The 19,694-nt window shown below is 43.3% G+C and overlaps 2 protein-coding genes across 9 annotated transcripts in view; one reads left to right on the top strand and one right to left on the bottom strand.

Moving 5' to 3' along the window:
• On the top strand, positions 1-17,440 carry CCN6 (cellular communication network factor 6). Its single transcript, XM_075089730.1, has 7 exons — positions 1-39; positions 1,455-1,543; positions 3,500-3,601; positions 11,489-11,811; positions 12,235-12,477; positions 16,082-16,275; positions 16,756-17,440. Exons 1-7 carry the CDS (start codon positions 1-3, stop codon positions 17,035-17,037), a joined length of 1,272 nt encoding a protein of 423 aa, XP_074945831.1. The 3' UTR covers positions 17,038-17,440.
• Positions 17,380-19,694, bottom strand: part of TUBE1 (tubulin epsilon 1) — a 15,246-nt gene continuing 12,931 nt past the window's right edge. For all 8 annotated transcript variants that reach the window (XM_075087469.1, XM_075087468.1, XM_075087467.1 and 5 more), the window contains one exon: positions 17,380-18,548. In XM_075087469.1, the coding sequence (XP_074943570.1) occupies positions 18,390-18,548 (159 nt within the window). In that variant the 3' untranslated portion in view covers positions 17,380-18,389. The remainder of the gene's footprint in view (positions 18,549-19,694) is intronic.

Genomic DNA, 19,694 nt, shown 5'->3' on the forward strand with positions numbered 1-19,694 from the left:
ATGGTAATGAACATATCCTCCATGCTCAGAGGCTCTCGGGTACGTCTCTTGTCATTGTTTTACTGAAGTTCTCTTTATGTTGAAAGGAAGTGCTGGGCACAGCTGCGGTGTGAGTGCTTGCTGGGTAGCTGTGGCCGATTCCTCTTGTGACCTGACAGTGAGCACTGCTGGGGGGCATCCCCTCCCATTGCCCCTCACATAGAGCAAGGAACCAAAAGCACTTTTCAAGTTTGTCGAGACTGTGTGCTGGCCCCCACCACCTATGCCAATCCCATGGCAGGCTGCATCATGCCTATGGCTCTGCTGTGGTGCCATCCCCGAAACAAAGAGGGCAAGTCCAGAAGTACTATGAAATTACCTGAGGGCATCTAAGCACCAAGTTCCACACTGCACACGGTCTCCTGAGCTTTGGGCATCATTATTTGTGTTTCATTCAAGTGCTTCTGCCAGAGAGATGCCTAGAAGAAAGGCACACTTCTCTGACCAGATGTCCTCCCAAGCTCCCTGTATGGTCACCAGAGAGAAAAAGGTACAGAGGTACTTCAGGGATGCAATTCATCTCCTCCTGAGGATGAATTGTCCATCTGAAGAAATGAACTGCACCATGGAAGTGCCTATTGCTCTGCAGAGACAGAAAGGGTCCCTAGCTGACAGGTAGCTGTCCCCATCAGGGGTCATCTATGGGAATCTCACCCCAAAAAGGCAAAGACCTGCCAATTCCTTCCATATATTGTGTTATAGTTCATACTCTGTTAAATATTTGTGTCTAATAAGAATTTTTCTGGCTTGAGATTCCCCTCACTGGGTCTTCTCATCCCTGTCTTTGTTAGATTAAAGGGTCTTTTAGTACCCTGATCTTCTTCCCCCAGGAAGTCTCTTTGGAGCCTGAACAAACATATATGGCAAACAATCCATTAGTCTTAGGTGAAAAAGCCCAACATTTTTCCCTTAAAAGGAACATTTTTCTTTTTGTGTGGGAAGATGCCCACAGAGTGGGATGTTGCCGGCACTGAAGCCAGTTACACCTTTGAGAAGATGGGCTCTGAAGCAGGAGCGCAGCCTTGGGCACAGGCTGTCTGGATGGGCCCCCAGATAAACTGCCCTCCCCAGGCAATGTCAGGGTCGCTGCTGGTTTCTGAACTCCTTTAGGAAAGCAAACACATATTTGACTGAAATAAAAAACCAAGCAACTGCTGTCAGGTTGGTTTTTTTTTCTTATATTAAACAAGTGTTTGATTTAAAAAAAATCCGACAGATGGCAGGGCTGTACCTAACGCAAGACTGAGCACTTCTCTAGTGAATTTAAGGTGGTCTGCAAGAAATTTTAAAAGACAGGAACTAAAGGATCCATGCATTATTATGGATATATATTAAAAAGCCCTAGTATCTTTCTTGCTTTTAATTTCATTGGAAAAGTTGTCTTCTCTTTTCCTAATTTCTTCTTATTTTTGCAGGGTGGGGCCATGCTTGGTTTATCCAGAGGCCTCCTGGTTATCTACCCAGGTACCACCAAGGTATCCTTCCTCTGGCGACTGGTCAGCAGGTGAGCTGAGGCAAGGCTTAGGTGCAGCGCCTGAGCCCCTCAGCCCTAGCTGGGGCAGGAGACCAGGGCAGCGATGAGGGGACACCAGCTCCAAAGCTGGCCCCAGGAACAGTCTGGCTCCAGCACCACTAAACCTTCTGTTTCTCTCCCCTTTCCCATTTAAATTTCCCTGGTTTTGGTTTCTGGTATTGTCCCACCAGCAGTCAGCACCACAGTTCCCACCGCCTGGGGAGACAGAATTTTAATGCAGGAAAAAAAAGTAAGGTGACATCTCCAAGGCCCAATTATCACAGAAGCAATACGGAGACTTTTGTAGCTACCAAGAGGTCATGACTCATTTAGAGAAAATGCAAATGAAATAATCCTTTCTGCAAAACAGAACTGAGAGTCTTGAATCTCAGACACATTTTTCACTTGTTTATGTTTGAGCTATCCCGTGGGCTTTTCCGGATCAGAGATGACTGAGCCAGGCAAAATCATTCGCTAGGAAACTTCTGCCTTAACGCCTTCCTGCTTTTTTTTCTTTGCCCTTTCCACCCACATGGTGAATGAGGTTTGGGCAACCCACCAGCTGACCCCTGCCTGCCATCTCTTCTCCTTACTTCAGCCTAGTGGTGGTGGGCATGTTACTTGGACCGAAGTGTTGGGATGAAGTAAATGGACACAGCTGTGCAACGGAGGTGGTTGTTTTCTTTTTCCCTGATGATTTACAAGGAATTCTGCTGTAGGCATGAAAAAGGAAGGGTAGCTATGCAACTGAATTGCTGGGGTGGTCAACCCACCACAACTCAGCAACATTTTCTCGCAAGCTACGCAAGCTTGCAAGCCCCCTGGAGAGTTTGAGCTGATGTGGGGTTTTGCTTGGACATTTTGTAGATTTTGATGCTTTTTCTATAGAGGAAACTGAAAAGAAACCAAATGTGGCTGTTAAAACTGAGTATCCCATAGGTTTTCACTCTTCCATACACATATGCTGAGGTGAGATTCTTAAATAGAAAAATAAAGAAATTTCACACTATTCTCCATACCCTTGCAATAAAGAGTTATGGATTTTTTTCTCTTGCATACTTCATTACTTTTTAGAGCCTGAAAGACACAGCCTGAGGGCTGGGGCAAGAACTCTTTTATGCCCTTTCTGAAATCTTCCCTTACAAGAGCCTGAAGACAGGCTGACACCATCTTTGTGAACCCTGGACCTTGCCCAGATCTGATGTGCCCACCAAGCATTGCTCTTTGGGCTCTCCATCACTAGTTCCCCAGCTTCTGCTATTTTTAATGAACCCATCCAATGAAGGAGCAAATCCTTTCATCTCTGAAACTCAGAGCAGCTTCCTTGTACATGGGAGGAGGGTGGTGGAAGTGACCTTCTTCATACATGAGAGGACAGAGGTGGAGGTGACCACAGCAGGAAGGAGAGGGGAGGGCACAGGCTCTCTTCCCCTTGCCAGGGGTTTCTCACCCCTGGTGCAAAATAGGCACCAGGTCCAGCCAGTGACCTACAATTTATGGGTGTCTCTGGGACTGTAGAGAGTCATGTAATTTCTCTGTAGACCAAAGAGCTGAGTTTGTCTTTCGTATTACTTTTGCGCCAAAATAAATCTGGAGATAGCAGTGGGAATATACCAATATTTAGGTGGGATGTTTTTTAAAAGGTTAATAAAGTATGTACTGGGAATTAAAAAAAAAATTTCTAACCTGTGGTTTGGGAAAAAATACAACTCTTTTTCTGTGTCTCTCCCATGCCTTCCCCTCAAGGAAGGTTTTGGGCTAGGACGTTGGCTGGGACCTTATTTTCATTTCCATCGGGAATGTTTTTTAGCTGGCACACAAACTACATGGGTAAATAGCCCAGGAGTTTGGGAAGATGCTTTACTATTTCCTCCTATAACTAACAATGGAAACCTTTTGAGAATCATATGAGCTTTGGTGGATGTTCCCATGTCTCCTGACATGCAGGATTAGCCACTGTGCTCAAATATTTACCCTGATGGTGCGTCTCCGTGAGGAGCAGCTGGCTGCCTGCTCTGCAAAGCGCCGGCCAGCTGTGGAGGCAGAAAGGTAGGGGAGGCTGGAGCTGCCGGCTCCAGAGCAGGGCTATGAGGAGAAAACCTGCTTTGCGAATATGATTTCATCTGATCCAAGTTTATTCTGTCACAGTGAATTCAGCATCAAATTAAAAAGAGAAAGCAGAGCTGCTGCACTGTATACAGAATTGGCCAATCCCAGCATGTAATAGGTTAGCTCAGCACAGTTACACTTCTTTGCCTTGCTTGGTGGGTCCCCAATCTGTCTTCGTCTTTATTCTTGTCTCTGCCTTTACTCTTCCTGGCCTGTATTTTATAGTCTGTGCCTCTCTGGATGGATTGCACTGAGTTTGCTCCACAGAGCTGTGCAGAGTGCAGGCTGATCCTGTTTAGCATGTACAGATATTTTAAAATGATCTGCTAACAAGAAAAATGAAAGTTCAGTCTCTCTTTACTGACAAACATTCAACTCAATTCTGAGAATTTCTTGTTTCACATGGTTGGTGGTCATGGAAAGATGAAACATTTCAGAGATGCGTCCTTACGAACATAGGCACATTATGGCATCTTTTTTGTGTTTAAGGCCCGTTAGAAGAAAATAGGATATAGACAACAACCTGCATAAATCAGTTTCAAAAATAGGACCTAGACATCTTAAATCACCGTGTAAATATCTTCATAAATCAGCTAGCGTGTTATAGGTCAGAGAAGCTTTTAAAATTACTTTGGAAGTAGACAACAGCTGAAATAGAAACAGTATCATGCTGCGGGGAACATGTAGCTGCCCTTGTACAAAGCATTTCTACTCCTCCGACAGTGATCTTAGTGTCACACATGGCCTTGCTGAAGTGGGTATGAAGGATAAGATGAATTTCTGTCCCATTGGAAATATCGCCATCATCTCAGGAGAAGTCCCTCACTCAGCTGCATTGAGGAATGTACTGTTATTGGTGGTGCTCCAGGAGAAGAGGTAAAGAGCCTCTTTGAGTGCAACTCATGTCTGAAACTCAGTTTGAAGAGAAGCAAAAGTGGCCCAAATTTACAAAAGTTGAGCAGCTGACCAGCCAAGGAGGAGAGGTGCCTCACAATACCTCATTGGTGGTGGACGAACGGCTCCTCTGCAAAGGCCGTTGCAGCACCTGGCCTGAGTGATCCAGCTGGGAACTTCACCACATATTTGAGCAAGGCTAAGCCCAGGAGCTGGGGCACACCATGCTGCCCAGGAGCAAACGCGGCCGCTCCCAGCAGGGAGATGTTTGTGTCTCAGTTTGGCAATAGCAAGCATACCTCTTAGCGAAGCCCATTGGTGTTTTTGGAACACGGTTGTTTTGAAGAAGGCAGCTTCTTTGCAAAGCCCAAGCGAGCAAACAGCATGTGAGACAGGATGAGCCAAGGGCAATACGTTGTCATATAATGCGCCTATTTTGTTTTACTCATCTGTTTGGTTTTTTTTGAGCAAAGAGACACAGGCAGTAAGTCTGACTGACTGAAATGGAGGAGTCTCTTTGTAACATCCACGCACAAAAAGCGACAAAACAGGACAATGTGTTAAAACCTCTCTGCCAAAAGGTGAGCACCCAGCCCTTGTGTGTCTCTGGGACTGACACCCAGTTATTAGGAATGACTGAATCCAGCCCTAGCTTTGCTGGATTTTGGTCACAATACAATAACTCCGCAGGGAGTATTGAAAATCCTGGCCCATAACAAATATCAATAATGAATACTTCTGACATTTTGTCTAAGACTGTGTATCCTGTTAGAATGCGTGGTTATTTTCATTTATCGGTTTATATCCCATACTTCTCCATCTCTCAAGGCAACGGACTTACATGGCATACTTCACAGACAGGAAGACGATTTTTCGGCACCAGAGAAATGAGTGCAGTATGTAGAGATCACTGAATATACAACCAAATTACATTTCTATTCAGGGTAGATTTAGAATGGCACCAGATAACAGAGCAGGTTTAGTTCAGGAAATGAACAATGCTTTATGTGATCAAATCTGCACGGGAGATTTGGCAAGAAGGATGCATACAGGCAAACTATTGCTGAGTCTGGACATGGCATTAAGAACATTAATTTTTAAGTTGTGGGGGATCACTAAAGATCCACAGGAGACAAAAAGGGCACACAGCCTCCATTTATTTAAATCAGAGCCAATACTAGGAAAGACACAGACTATAATACTAAGTCAAAGCATTGGTGCATTATTTATGCAAAGGAGTTAGTGTTGCTGTCTTTGTGGCCTTATGGCTCCTTTTTCAATACACTCAGGGTTCAGTACTGCAGCTACTGCAAGCTCCAGACAGCCTCAGTTAATACATTTGTTAGGGAGAGGTGATGAAAGCACATTATTGCTTTGGAGAGCTGAGACCTGCTAGTAGGAGTGCTGCTCCTAGCACCAGGCCCTTCTAGGGCTGAAGGAGCATGCTGGTTGCTTTGTACACATGTAAGCAACCATCCAGCCACATAAAATCACATTTTAATGTGTTATACCACCAGAATGTCTTCTTCAGGGAGGAACCTTCCTCCCACCCCTCCCAAACCCAATATTTTCTGTCAGTCAGTCAGTCAGTCAGTCAGTCAGTCAATCAATCAATCAATCAATCAGCTTAATTATACTAAAATCCCAGTTTCCAAAGTCTCACTCTCTGATCCTAAAGATATCATGCTCTCTAGGTGATTTCAACAAAATACACCAAATAAAACAAATGGATAATCCTACAGGAACATCTTTCTCCTGTTTCCCAACACTGGGGACCATTATCCACAGCAGACCAGTCTTTGCCAGCTCGCACAGAGCATTCCCAGCCCTGCACTGGCCACATGTTTATTTCTGCAATGCAAAGAGGAATACCACATTTCAAATGAACTGTGTGTTCTCCTGCAGCCCTAGGAGGAGGAGAATGGATGCGCTAGTCCCCTGACCTTACCCACTTCTTCCAGGCTGGAGAGCGAAAGGGGTGTCTTTGGGTTTGCAGGAGAAAACTCTACCTGGGATGTCCTCAGATAGCCTGCGTTGTTTATTATTATCACTCTGAAAGGCTGCCAGAAGAGGTTTGGCAGTCTCCACCCTTGGAGGCTTTCCCCAGACCCAAATAGAGAGAGCCCTGAGTAACCTAGTCTGATCTCAGAGCTGAACCTGCTTGAGCAGGGGTTGGACTAGAGACCTGCGTCTCTTCAAACCTCAAATATCCTTCCCAAAGAAGTTGTGGACTATCCTTCTCTAGATATATTAAAAACCTGCCTAGACACAGTCCTGTGCGCCCTGCTCTAGGTGTGCCTTCTCAAGCAGGGGGGTTGGACAAGATGATGTCTAGAGGTCCCTTCCAACCCTTACCATTCTGTGATTCTGTGATCCTGTGATCCTCGGATCCTATGCAACAAGCTGTGTTTTGAAAGTATACAGAAGAGATTTTTGAGAAACCTAGGTACTATGTTCATAAGCTTTTATTGGGAAACACAAGGATTGAGTCAGACCGGGTCTGTACCGTTGCATACTCAGAGGAACATCTCTGAGATTAACTGATCTGCAGCATCCACGTGGTACCTAGGTACTGTTATGTGACAAAGTGGTTGTGCCAAAGAACAACAGTTTTTCAGTGATTTACAGCTGACTGTTCAAGAGTTTGGAAGGGTGGTTCAGGATTCATTTGTAACTGGAGAGAGTATGTGGTGCTCCAAGCTGGGGAGCAAACCAGAATTGCTTGGACTGGATTACATTTCATACTCCCCCCACTGTCCACACGCCGTTGCTGTGTGAGCATGGTCTTTGGCAGCCTCCCCTAGTCACTCCTGGATTTCACAGGAGGTGACTGACTGAGGACAAATGCAAAGGAGGAGCATTCACCACAGCACCAGGAGCACCAGTGTTACAGGGGTGGAGCTTTTATCTTATCCTGGAGACACTCGCTTGTTGGCCTAAAATCAGGCACATCACCTCGGTAGCATTAGGGCGGAGGAAATTTGGAGATCTGAAGATCTGTGTTTAAGCAGGGTGGCAAAGCAGTAAGGCAAGGTGCATACTTCAAGGAAATGTACGGTTTGGGTTTCCTCGTTAGGATCCCACAGAAGGAGGCAGTGCAGAATATGTGCTAGCATTTTAACACACTACAGCATCTCTTTCCCTAGTTAGGCAGCATGTACTGACAGTGTTAATTTTTATGCTATGATGCTGCTAGGCACAATACATTAGAAATTTTGAGAAACTCTGCTTTCTCTGTCTCAAAAAAATACACACATTTGGGGCTCTGCCCTTCAGATTTTACAAATTCCTGTAATGTGGACATAAAGACAAGTTGAAAATAACACTACATTTCCAGCAGCAAGATTTTAGGAATCAGATGTCACCCCATCTGACCTTAATTAAGTCAGGCAGAATCTGCTGAAGCAGCTGGATGGGATCGAGCAGGGTGTGAAAATCTGTATTCTGATGCCGGCCAGAGAAAAGAAGATCAGTTGGAAATTTCAGTGTGAAGCTGGTTCTGTATGAAGTGGAGAATTTCAAGTGTGAATGTGTGTATGTGTTCGTGCATGTGCTGGGGAAAGTAGGGTTGGCAAGGGAGACAGAGGAGAGCTTTGTGTTCAGTGCTTCCTCTGACACAGCTCAGCCTGTTCCCTATCTCCCAGTTTCACTTCTGAATGTGCAGGAACATGCGGTGGCTCCTTTTTCCCACCATCTTCATCATCCCTTGTACGCAACAGGTAAGTTCATTAAAAAGAAGAAAAAGATTTCTCCCTTCCTCACCCTGTCCCGGCTTAAAGTTTTTATTTGCTTAATGACAAAATAGATTTCAGAGAAGCATATTTGTCATAAAGAATAACAAGCCATTCACTACTCCTGAGTAAATTTCATTTGCAGCTTATTTACTGCATCAGTCTTGATTTTGCGATTTTTTTCATTCTAATCTGTACATTAATATAATTCTGTGGAAAGAAAAGTGTTAGGGAAGCTTAAATTGTCAGTGACCTTGCTTTTATTTTCTCTTTTTCTTTTTTAAATATAAGCACAAATGGTTATCTGATGCAATAAGAAAGTAAACATCTTGTCCATGCTCATAGTCCATATATTTATATATGTATATATACACAGTAGTCTGACTTCAGGCTAGTTTTACAAATGAGAAAGGCACCTGGGCTGTGTTATGCTTTGTCTCTTATGAGAAAATGTTAAGTGATAGCTTTTGCTGAAGGTATTTGTGTCAAAGGCCAATTTCATTATTTATTTACTTAATTTTGAAAATACACTTTAAGTGTACACAGTGTATTTTGCCTTTATGATCAAGATGAATGTCAAATGGAGAATTTTCAAATTACTGTCTTCCTCTGCTAGCTTTCTGTGTATTTAAAGCCAGACTAAGATAACCAAACATGAGCAATAGTACATTGCCTACTTTTGCTATTTGCTTATTTATGCCATACAGACCTTGTTCAATCTTTAAACCATAAAAAAACAAACGACAACACATGAAGGGCTGCTATACAATGGTTTCATTTTCTGATCTGCCCATAGGATCAGGAAAAGTATGCAGTGGGCTTGTGTGATGTGGATAGCTTTGGTATAGAAACTTTGGGAAGCAAGAATTAGAAAATATTTGGCCTGTAAACTCTACAAGCAAAGTTTAAATTTTCATTGTAACTTAATCAATTCTTGAAGATTTTTCAGGTAGACTGAGCTTTTCCACAGTTAAAACTCTCAAGCTATTTGCCTGATGGTGTTTCTGTCACTGGAAAACTTTGTAGTCTTACACCTCTCAGTTGACAACTTTCCCTAAAAAATAGGAGAGAAAAATCACTTCCTTAGGTAGAATTCTGTAGGTTTAAAGCGCATTTTAATTTGTAGTACAAATTAAACACACTAGTCGCAGCACACAGATTATTTCCTGCTACACATACCCATTTTGAAATGCGATATCAGATTTAAGCCACATAACCTCATATAGCTGGCACATGGCCAAATTCCTAATTCTAATACGGTGCTTAAAAAGAAAAAAAGCAGCAAGAAAGTGAGTTTCCTAAAGCAACCATACAGTGTTGAACACTGCTGAAGGTATAGGAACACCTGTTTTCTGTGTATCTTGTTTCCAGAACAAGCCTTTAAGAAGCTTTACACTCCAATGCATACATTCATCAAATTAACGTTATGGTTTATAGGAAAGGCTTAGCTGCCTAAAAAAAGTACACTTAAGTTAGTTGCTTCTATATTATTGCTGCATTTAGGTAAAAAGGATTAGAAGAAATCCTTTATGAGCAAATGATTAACAAAATAACACATTTATGAAACTGTCTTCTTTGTGCTGCATGGAATACCACGTGACATTGTTTAATATTCATTTATTATATGAATTGCCTCTGTGAATTAAGATGTATCTTAAAAATCATTCAGCCAAAGGAACTTGAAAGCTACTACTTTGGAGCTTCATTAGTAGCTGTGGATTAAGATATCGTAAGTATAGTTATAAATGACCATGAAAAATAGAAATTAGTAGTAGAAAAAAAGCCTTTTAAAAGGTCATTTACTGCTGCATGCAATTAGGCCAGCTCAATTATGCTGCGGGAGCTTTCATGGGATATGACATATGAAATGCTGAAATCTGCAGACACTTCCAGTTTGAAAGTTGAACTGAAAGGAAACCCAGCAGAACGACCCCTTCCTCGGCTTTCCCTTAGTGTCTCTCCTGGAGGCGGTTTCTGTATCAGCAGACCCCTGCCGTTTGGAGGAACAGAGAGAAACTGATAGGTGGGGCTTCATGCGCCCAGAAAAATTTAGGCTATATATTTTTTTTTTCTGCAGGCTAGATGGTGATACTGGCACCTGATGAGGGGCTGGCTCTTGTCTTTCCCTCTTGCTCTTTGGGCAGCCAGTGCTGCTTGATGAGAGCAGCTCCCAAGCCGTACATTGTACTACTGGCCAAGTACTGTGTGTGCCCCCACTTAACTATGGATCCAGTCATCCGTGATGAATAACTATATCACGATCTGCATTTCTGCTGCAATCAGCAGCATGAAGAGATCTAATGCTAAAATCTGAACTATTACGTTTTAGATGTGGTTCTTCAAAACAGCAGATTGAATATAGCTATCTCAAATAGATGCTTTCACACTCTGTGCTGACTTAATCTTCCCCCATGCCTTAGAAAAATAAACCCATTGAGAATTACTTAGGACCTCCTTTTCTTAAAAAAAAATTAGAAAATAAAAAGACATGAAATCTGAGACAGAATGTGGAAAACAGTAAGTTCTGGCTAGATCTTGAAGTAGGAAGCTACTGCTGATACAAATCTCTTAGAGGTATGTCTTTGCCCTGTAAGCCCCGGATTCAATGAACACTTACTCATGCAGATAGACACACTCTTAGAAAATGCCCTATTAAGCTCAGTGCAACTACTAGCCTCCCGTATTAGGATTCAGTTTTTGCATCCAGCACAAGAGAATCTGTAAATGCTATAACGCTCCTTCCCAAACAGCTACTCAAATTCAGAAGTATCACTCAAAAGAGGTTTACTATTTTAAAAGGCTTTTGCCATCAGAAGTGGCACACAGGCCAGTGGCTGGCTATCAAACAGTCGGAGGAATCAAAAGCTAATTAATTTGATCAGAGGTTTGAGGGAAGGAATATTTAAAATAAATCCACCGCCTACTTTAAAACGCTTCTTTTCCTATTTTAGCTCTACTACAGGTTTTGTTCTATTGAAGGCAAAGGAAAGGCCAATGAACTGTGTTTCACGCAAGCAGTAGACCAGGCTCACTGATGGAATGACACCTCAGTGCATGACAGTGACTGATGAAATTTGTCCTCTGTCTCCTACCTAAACCTCAGAGCCTCTCACTTTTTGGATCCTGAGGGATGAGAAATGTTAAGTCTCTTCATGCAACTTCACAGTTTTTTCCATCCCAACTTTATTTTATGCTATCTCAGCTACGCACAATGCATTCAGCTCTCAAAATACCCCACTGTGTGTAAGTTTTTCCACAGCCCACCAGTGAAGCCTGGAGAAAAACCTTCAGAAACCAGTGAAGTCCACCAGCGCAAGGAGGTTTGTCACTGGCCGTGCAGGTGCCCGCCTGTGCCAAGCTGCACCCCTGGGGTAAGCTTGGTGAAGGACGGTTGCGGCTGCTGTAAGGTCTGTGCCAAGCAGTCAGGAGAGACCTGCAATGAAGCAGACATCTGCGATCCCCACAAAGGCCTCTACTGCGACTACTCGGAAGACGAGCCTAGGTATGAAACAGGCGTGTGTGCATGTAAGTTGTTCTTTCACGTTCCCTTCTTGCAATCCAGGAGGGTGGGACCATGCAGGTGAACAGTTTTGGAGGAAAACTCTGCTTGCTGGTGCTGCACAGCTTTGGATAGGCAATTTATCCTAATTTAGTCCTCTGACTGCTCAGTCAGAGCATCTGAGAGTAGGGCTGGGACTGTCTTTAAATTTACCTGCGTATGCATTAGTGAAACCAGCTCATTGTGCGCAAGCCTGTTACTTGCAGACATGTTGATGAATGATTTAAAATTAGGTGGCTGTAGTTATCGCTGGGCATAAATAAAGAAACATATGTGCTTGGGCTGGGAAGAACTCGAAGCTGTGGGTGCAGTAAATGCTGATCACACCAAACTGCAAGTGGGAACCATGTGCTCCTCCTGTGTTAGTAACTGTTGTTTACCATTTTCAGATCTGGTAGCTGTAGGATGTGAGCTCAATGGAGTTTATTATCTTAATGGGCAGACCTTCCAACCTAACCCGCTTTATAAGTGCCTGTGTGTCAGTGGTGCGATTGGATGTACACCTGTGTTCACACCAAAACTAGCAGCAAGTCCCTGCACCAGGGCCACGGGCAGAAAGCAGCCTGGACAATCCATCTGTGGGCGCGGACAGCACAAGCAGCTTCCATCAACAAACTACAGACTGATGTCAGGTGTGCCTGGCTACACTGGTAAACTTCTCTGTACGTGAGCCTTGCTTCATTTAGCGTCGCTGGCTCCAGCAGCCAGGCAGGCAGCACACTGGCAATTTCTCAGTTGTTGCTCAAGGCCATTGCCAGGGTGACTGGTGTGTCCCAATTACCCCTCTTACTCTTAGGTCACAGACTCTTTTCTCTAAACCTGATGAACATGAAAAGCAAAAAGCCTTTTGGCTTCTGTCACCAGGGAATTGGCCAAAGCTACCTTCAACCCATCTTTCTGCAGTGGCTTACTACTCATCAGATCAGACCAATTAGGGTTGCTGGTGGACAGCCATTTCGCAGCCTGGGAGCGGTCTCACTTTCTCTGGCTTTGTGATGGTAGGGAGTCTTGGTTTTCACATATGTATATTAACATGTTGCAGCCCTCTTCTTTAAACAGAAGCAGAACATTATAGAGACCGCCTTGAGGCTTTAACCAATTTGCAAAATTTCAGGTCACTGGAAGGACAATCCTCCCCCCAGTTTCTCCTCTATCCAGTCTGATCAAAATCATACCACAGTTATCCAGGCAGTTCTGCCAGGGTCAGCTTATATTCCCTTTAACCTCATTCTTGCTCTGCTGCTAACACTGTAGTGCTCTTTTCCACTTTAAGCAGCTATCCTTGCCCTTTCCCAGCCACAGCTGCCTGCGCTTGCGCTGTCTCCTTCCCTGTGCATCTGCACGTTTCCATGGTGAAACTCATCTTCGGTACAGCTAATGTGGGTACCAGAAAGCTGAGCCATTTATTTGGTAGCAACTTGAATTATGGGGAAATTATCACCGGAATCATCATCGTGGATCAATAAAATAAAACTAAAAGCTTCACAAAGCTTATCAGAAAACCTTCATAAAAGACTGCTGAGTAAATAGGTAGATGCACATAGGTCAATTTGCAGATAAACAGACCCGCTTAGAAAATCTGAAGCTCAGTTTGGGCAACTTCTAACATGTTAGCGGTGGTTATACTAGTCAGCGAAAGAAAAAAAGCAGCTCATCTTTACTTCAGAATTGTGATACAATACCTATAACTAGTATCAAAGCCTTTTTACAGAAATACACTTAATGCTGTGTATAAAATCACACTTGGAAAGGCAACTGACTTCGAATGCTTGTCTGATCAAAGGGAGAACATAACACTTTGAAAACAATGGCAACCAAAGCCGGTCGAGGAAGGAGATTGTCCCGCCCTGCTCTGCGCTGGTGCGGCCTCACCTCGAGTGCTGTGGGCACTGTTGGGTGCCGCAGGACATTAAGGATATAAAGCTACCAGAGAGTGTCCAGAGGAGGGCCACGAAGTTGGTGAAGGGTTTCGAGGAGAAACCATATAAGGAGTGGCTAAAGTCACTTGGTTCGTTCAGCCTGGAGGAGACTGAGGGCAGACCTCATTGTGGCTTACACCTGCCTCACAAGAGGAGGAGGAGGGGCAGGCGCTGATCTCCTCTCTCTGGTGACCAACGACAGGACCCGAGGGAATGGCAGGAAGATGTGCCAGGGGAGGGTTAGGTTGGGTATTGGGAAAAGGTTCTTCCCGCAGAGGGAGGTGGAGCACTGGAACAGGCTCCCCAGGGAGGCAGTCACGGCACCGAGCCTGACGCTCTTCAAGAAGCACTTGGACAACCCCTCAGAGCCATGGTGTGAATTTGGGGCTGTCCTGTGCAGGGCCAGGAGTTGGACTTGATGATCCTTGTGGGTCCCTTCCAACTCAGGACATTCTGTGATTCTATGATTTGACCCCATGAAATATATTAATTGGGTTTGTGGGTATTTCAGATACCTGGAGAACTTTGTAGCACATCAATGGATCAAAAAGCTGAAGTCCAACCTTCCGTAACTCCTTCCATGAGTAGATTGCAACACTGCGCCTCACAGCATTTATTCAGGAATTTGAATCAACTGCACAGCATAACCCTGAGAAAAGATTCCCAGCGTGCAAAGTACACTTCCTGTTTGACTTGGTTCAGGGACCCAACAGCCTGTCCCAGTGGTGGCCGTACATGCTGAAGGATACTATTCTTCAGGTGTAGAAACCCTCTGAAGAAAAGCACCTTGAAATTTTTGTTTCAAAGTGAGGTTTTCCCCCTTCCCTTTCCCAGTGCAGCAGAAGTGAAGTATCATGTCAGCCTGTGCATGAATTCCATGAATGCCTGAAGAGGCCAATATCTGTCTTGAAAAGTCTTTTTTTCTGCTAGTGTGGATAACAAGTGCTAAGGTTCATTACACTGCGCTTGCTTTGTTTTCTGGCTTTCATGTCAATTCTATTTACCTAATTTAGATACATAGGGATGTACCCAGGTCCTACTTTAAAAACATACCCAGTATAAACGACCAATTTAACTTCCCTTTATTTGTCGCAGATCTGTGACAGGCTTTTAATCTGCTTGCTGCAATAAGATCTTTAAATTGGTATCTACTTTCCAGGTATCCTTGTAATTCTGCCCATGCTCTTACCTAAATGCACAGATTCCACATAATCAGGTTTGTGTTTTGTTTATTTTTTTCAGAATTTCACCATGAACTTTTGCACCTAATCCAGCCCCGATCCATCAGAAAATAGGCTTTTTGGTAGTATCTAGAAGTGACTGGAGAATTGTACTCCTCAAAAAAAAACCCTAAAGCCTTCATAATATCTACAAAGAAACAGATATTAATGTCTTCAGCACCCCCTTTTATGCTATGCTTGGCCTTAAATAATCTTCATGTCTCTTCCACTCTGACATTTCATAAAATTTCCGCAAGTAACTCTTCACTTTCCTCGTTTCAGCTGGGATAGAGTTAATTTCCTTCCTAGTAGCTGGCACAGTGCTGTGTTTTGGATTTAGGATGAGAATAATGTTGACAACACACTGATGTTTTAGCTGCCACCAAGTAGTGCTTATGCTAAATCAAGGACTTTTCAGCTTCCCGTGCTTTACCAACTGAGAAGGCTGGAGGTGCACAAGAAGCCGGGAGGGGGCACAGCCGGGACAGCTGACCCCAACTGGCCACAGGGATATTCCACACCATATGACATCATGCTCAGTATAGAAACTGAGGGGAGTTGGCCAGGGGGCCACTGCTCAGGAACAGGCTGGGCACTGGTCAGCAGGTGGTGAGCCACTGCGTTGTACAGCACTTATTTTCTATATTCTTTCGTCATTATTACTATTATTTTCCCTTCCTTTTCTGTCCTATTAAACTGTCCTTATCTCAACCCACAAATCTTACTTTCCCTACACCCACCCCCCCCGCCCCCCAATTCTTTCCCCCATCCCGCTGAGCGGAGAGAGAGCGAGCAGCTGTGTGGTGTTTAGCTGCCTGCTGGGTGAAACCACAACATTCACGTAACATTTTCATCTCATTAACCTGGAGGGTCATACAACACATGTAGTTTCATAGTCCTAGGATCTGAGCATCCAGTGTCAGTAAATTTTAACAGGAGCTCAAGCCCTAAGACTTCTGTATAACTTTGTTTATGCCTCAATTTTAGACTTACCTACAAAAGCACCTTGATCAACAGAAATCAAATGCTTATCCTTTTATTTTCATGTAACCATTTTGGGGCTGTTCTGCTGCGTAAACAACCTATTGCTGTCTTAGCCTACAGAAGCTTACCGCTGGTTTTGAAGAAAAAGTGCCTCGTACAGGCGACTCCCTGGACACCCTGTTCCAGGACCTGTGGCATAGGCATATCCAGCAGAGTGACCAACGAAAACAGGAAATGCGAAATGAAAAAAGAAAAGAGATTATGCTTCATCCAGCCTTGTCTGACCAATATATTGAAGACAATAAAGGTACTCCTGAATATAAAATTATTTCCTAGTAGAAAGTGGAAATATTAGAAGTAATGGAAAGATTGATGCATTAGCAAATACCAACATAAAATGACTTCTTCCTTTTTTTAGGGTTATTATTTTATTTTTTATTTATTTTTTATTTTTCTATTTATTTTATTTTTATATTTTATTTTATAGGGTTATTAATTATTTTATAATAACCCCTCTCCTTTTTCTACCTTCAGTCTTCAGGTTTCAGTAGTAAACTACACGTGTGTAATTTCAAGGAAAATAACACCATGTCATGAAAGCGCTGCTAGGGCTGCCCTGCTGGCTCAGTCACTCAGAAATAGTTTTTATCTGTTGACTGATAAAAATACAACAGCTTTTAGAAGGAGTAATTTTCAAGATATTTCTACGTAAATGTTGTAATTTTTTCTTACGTGTTCCGCTTTCCATATGTAGAAATCCAGGCTTTTCTTTGTTTTTATATTAAAGATTCCCAAAGGAAAAACATGTCAACCCACATTCCAGCTTCCTACAGCAGAAAAACTAGTTTTTTCTGGATGCTCAACTACCCAAAGCTACAAACTAACTTTCTGTGGGGTGTGCTTGGACAAGAGGTGCTGCATACCTAATAAGTCCAAAATGATCACTGTGCAGTTTGAGTGCCCCAACGAAGGCTTCTTTAAGTGGAAGATGATGTGGATAACATCGTGCGTATGCCAGAGGATGTGCAGTGCTCCAGGCGATATATTTTCTGAACTCAAAGTTTTATGACAAGTTACCCCATGGACTGTAACATTCTGCGAGTGCAACAGCACATTCCCTTCCTGAAGAGTTAACGTAAGCCCCCGCCACAGCAGCGTTTATAGTGAAAATATGTGAATGATTGTTCTTTAAATAGCACCTGGAAGATGCAAGTAAGAGTGCATCTTTTTAAATGTAACTGTTTTTATATGTGGAAAGACATTCTTGAGAGGGATGTATGTAACACTAATATTATCAAAACAAGAACTTTTGGTAATTAAAAAGGCACAGCAATAGAGCTCTGCTCGCCACTGTAATGAGTTGACTATTTTTAGAATGGTTTCTTAAAAAAACCCCAACACTCCCAACAAATGTTATCACAATGTTTTATTGAATACTTCTGGACTTCTAGCTCTGCTAGAAGAGCTTCAAGCTTTAAGACATCATTGTATCGATCCATTCTGGTCTGTAACAGCTCACTAGTCTTGCTGTTCTAAGACAGCCAAAGCTGGTAAGCAACTGGAAATAGCTGTCCATTGTGTTTTGTACAAGTTCTTACTGTAATATAAAAATCTATTTACTCTGGTAATTATAAATATTAAAACATCTATTTTACTTGCGTTCTTTTAAGCATATAAACGTTGTTCTCCAAACAGTCATCATAACTTCATTGTAAGTGCACGTTTCGCTCAGAGGTATATTGCAGTATCTCATTATCAAGCGCAACTCAGCATTCATGAATATGAATCATTAAAATAATATGTTAATACTCCAACTATAATACGTATTTTGTTGAATTTTCTGATATTGCCAATTCTGGTATCAACTCCGAATGCTCTAATATGGCTAAGTACAACACAGAAGCAAAAATATGAAAACTATGAACATAGCTTAGAGCACTCTGAAATGGCTACTACCCTGCAAAGTTTAAGAAAGCGGTTGCATTAGAGATTTGCTTTCATCTTTGAAAAGGCTGTGCGGGCTTTTCTTCTCATAGCTGCTCGTTAAAAAACAAATCTAGCAACAGTGATCCTTCTTTGAAGCAAGGCCTGCCTTTAGTTTCCTGTAAGCTGAAAGTCTGAGAAAAGAACTACATTTTTGGCTGCCACAACTTCTCTTTCTTCTCTTTACAGCATATGGTATGTCAATTTACTCTACAATTCGCCAGACTGCTCTTACTGATATCCGCCATAATTAGGTGCCTTCAAATCTCTTACAGGCTGGGCCTGTCACACAATATAATACCTCTCAGAGAGCTGAGGAAGCAGTTGTCCTCGCCTCACTTTCGAATAATAATAGTTTGGCATGCTGCAATTCATTCCGGTTAACTTAAGTGGTTGGATGCTTGGGGGAATTTTTTTTTTAAGTCAGTTTTTCCTCCTTTAAACAGCTATCTTCAGTCTTGATGGATCTGTTCTAGGCCCACCTTTTGTGGCATCCAGTTCATTGTACTCTTCTATTAGGTCAGACAAAGATGATATGGCTTCAGAAAAACAGCTTTGCTCCATCCCATCTATATGCAGATAATGGTGAAGGTGAGCCTATGAGAATAAAACATTCAGCGTTATCCTTTTTCTTGGCACTTAATTTGGCTCAGTAAGAATTATTTTACCTGCACTGAAGATGGGGGTGCAAGCACTGTAGAAAGTAGATTTAAAGACTTATATGATGACTCCCCTTGCTTTAGTAACTTTAGTAACAATCTCCTATGGAACCAGAGTTGATATTACTGACTTCTTACACATCTATCTTTTCATATTCTGTCTCCTTGGGTACACCTGAGCACACTATGTATTGGGTTCACACGGCAAGGTTTTGGTAGCAGGGGGTGGGGGAGAGCTGCAGGGGTGGCTTTTGCGAGAAGATGCCAGGAGCTGCCCCCATGTCAGACAGCCAGTTCCAGCCAGCGCCAAGATGGACCCGTCGCTGGCTAAAGCTGAGCCCATCAGCGATGTTGGTAGCACCTCTGTGATAACATATCTAAGAAAGCGTAAAAAAATGCTGTGCAACAGCTGAGAGAGAGTAAGAAAAGTGTGAGAGAAACAGCCCTGCAGACACCCAGATCAGTGATGAAGGAGGGGGAGGAGGTGCTCCAGGCACCAGAGAAAAGATTCCTCTGCAGCCTGTGGAGAAGACCATAGTGACACAGGTTGTCCTCCTGCAGCCTATGGAAGAACACAGTGGAGCAGATACCCACACTGCAGCCCATGGAGGACCTCACACCACAGCAGGCAGATGTGCTCTGAAGGAAGCCGTGGCACATGAACAGCCCATGCACAAAGAGTCTCCTGGCAGGAACTGCAGCCCGTGCAAAGGGGTCCATGCAGGACCAGGCATGCTGGCAGGATCTGGGACCCCACGGGGGACCCATGCTGCTGGAGCAGTTCTTGAAGAAGTGTAGCATGTGGGAATGACACATGTTGGAGCGATTTGTGAAGGACTGTACCCCCACACTGGGGCAGGGGAACAGCATGAGAGGAAGAGGCAGCAGAGATCAAGTGCTACACACTGACTGCAACCCCCATTCCCCATCCCCTTGCAGTGCTTGGGGTATGGAGGAGGTAGAAGAGTCAGGAGTGAAACTGAGCCTCAGAAGAAGGGGGTAGGGTGTGGTTAAGGTGCTTTTAGTTTTAGTTTTATTTCTTGCTATCCCAATCTGTTATTAATTGGCAATTAAATAAATTAAT

Source organism: Phalacrocorax aristotelis, chromosome 3 (genome assembly GCF_949628215.1).
Source record: "Phalacrocorax aristotelis chromosome 3, bGulAri2.1, whole genome shotgun sequence".
Lineage (NCBI taxonomy): Eukaryota > Metazoa > Chordata > Aves > Suliformes > Phalacrocoracidae > Phalacrocorax > Phalacrocorax aristotelis.

Coding starts and splice junctions, on each gene's coding strand:
- CCN6 (XM_075089730.1), top strand. CDS start 1: ATGGTAATGAACATATCCTCCATGCTCAGAGGCTCTCGG. Junction 11,812..12,234: donor TGAAACAGGCGTGTGTGCAT/GTAAGTTGTTCT, acceptor TACCATTTTCAG/ATCTGGTAGCTGTAGGATGT. Junction 16,276..16,755: donor ATATATTGAAGACAATAAAG/GTACTCCTGAAT, acceptor TTTATATTAAAG/ATTCCCAAAGGAAAAACATG.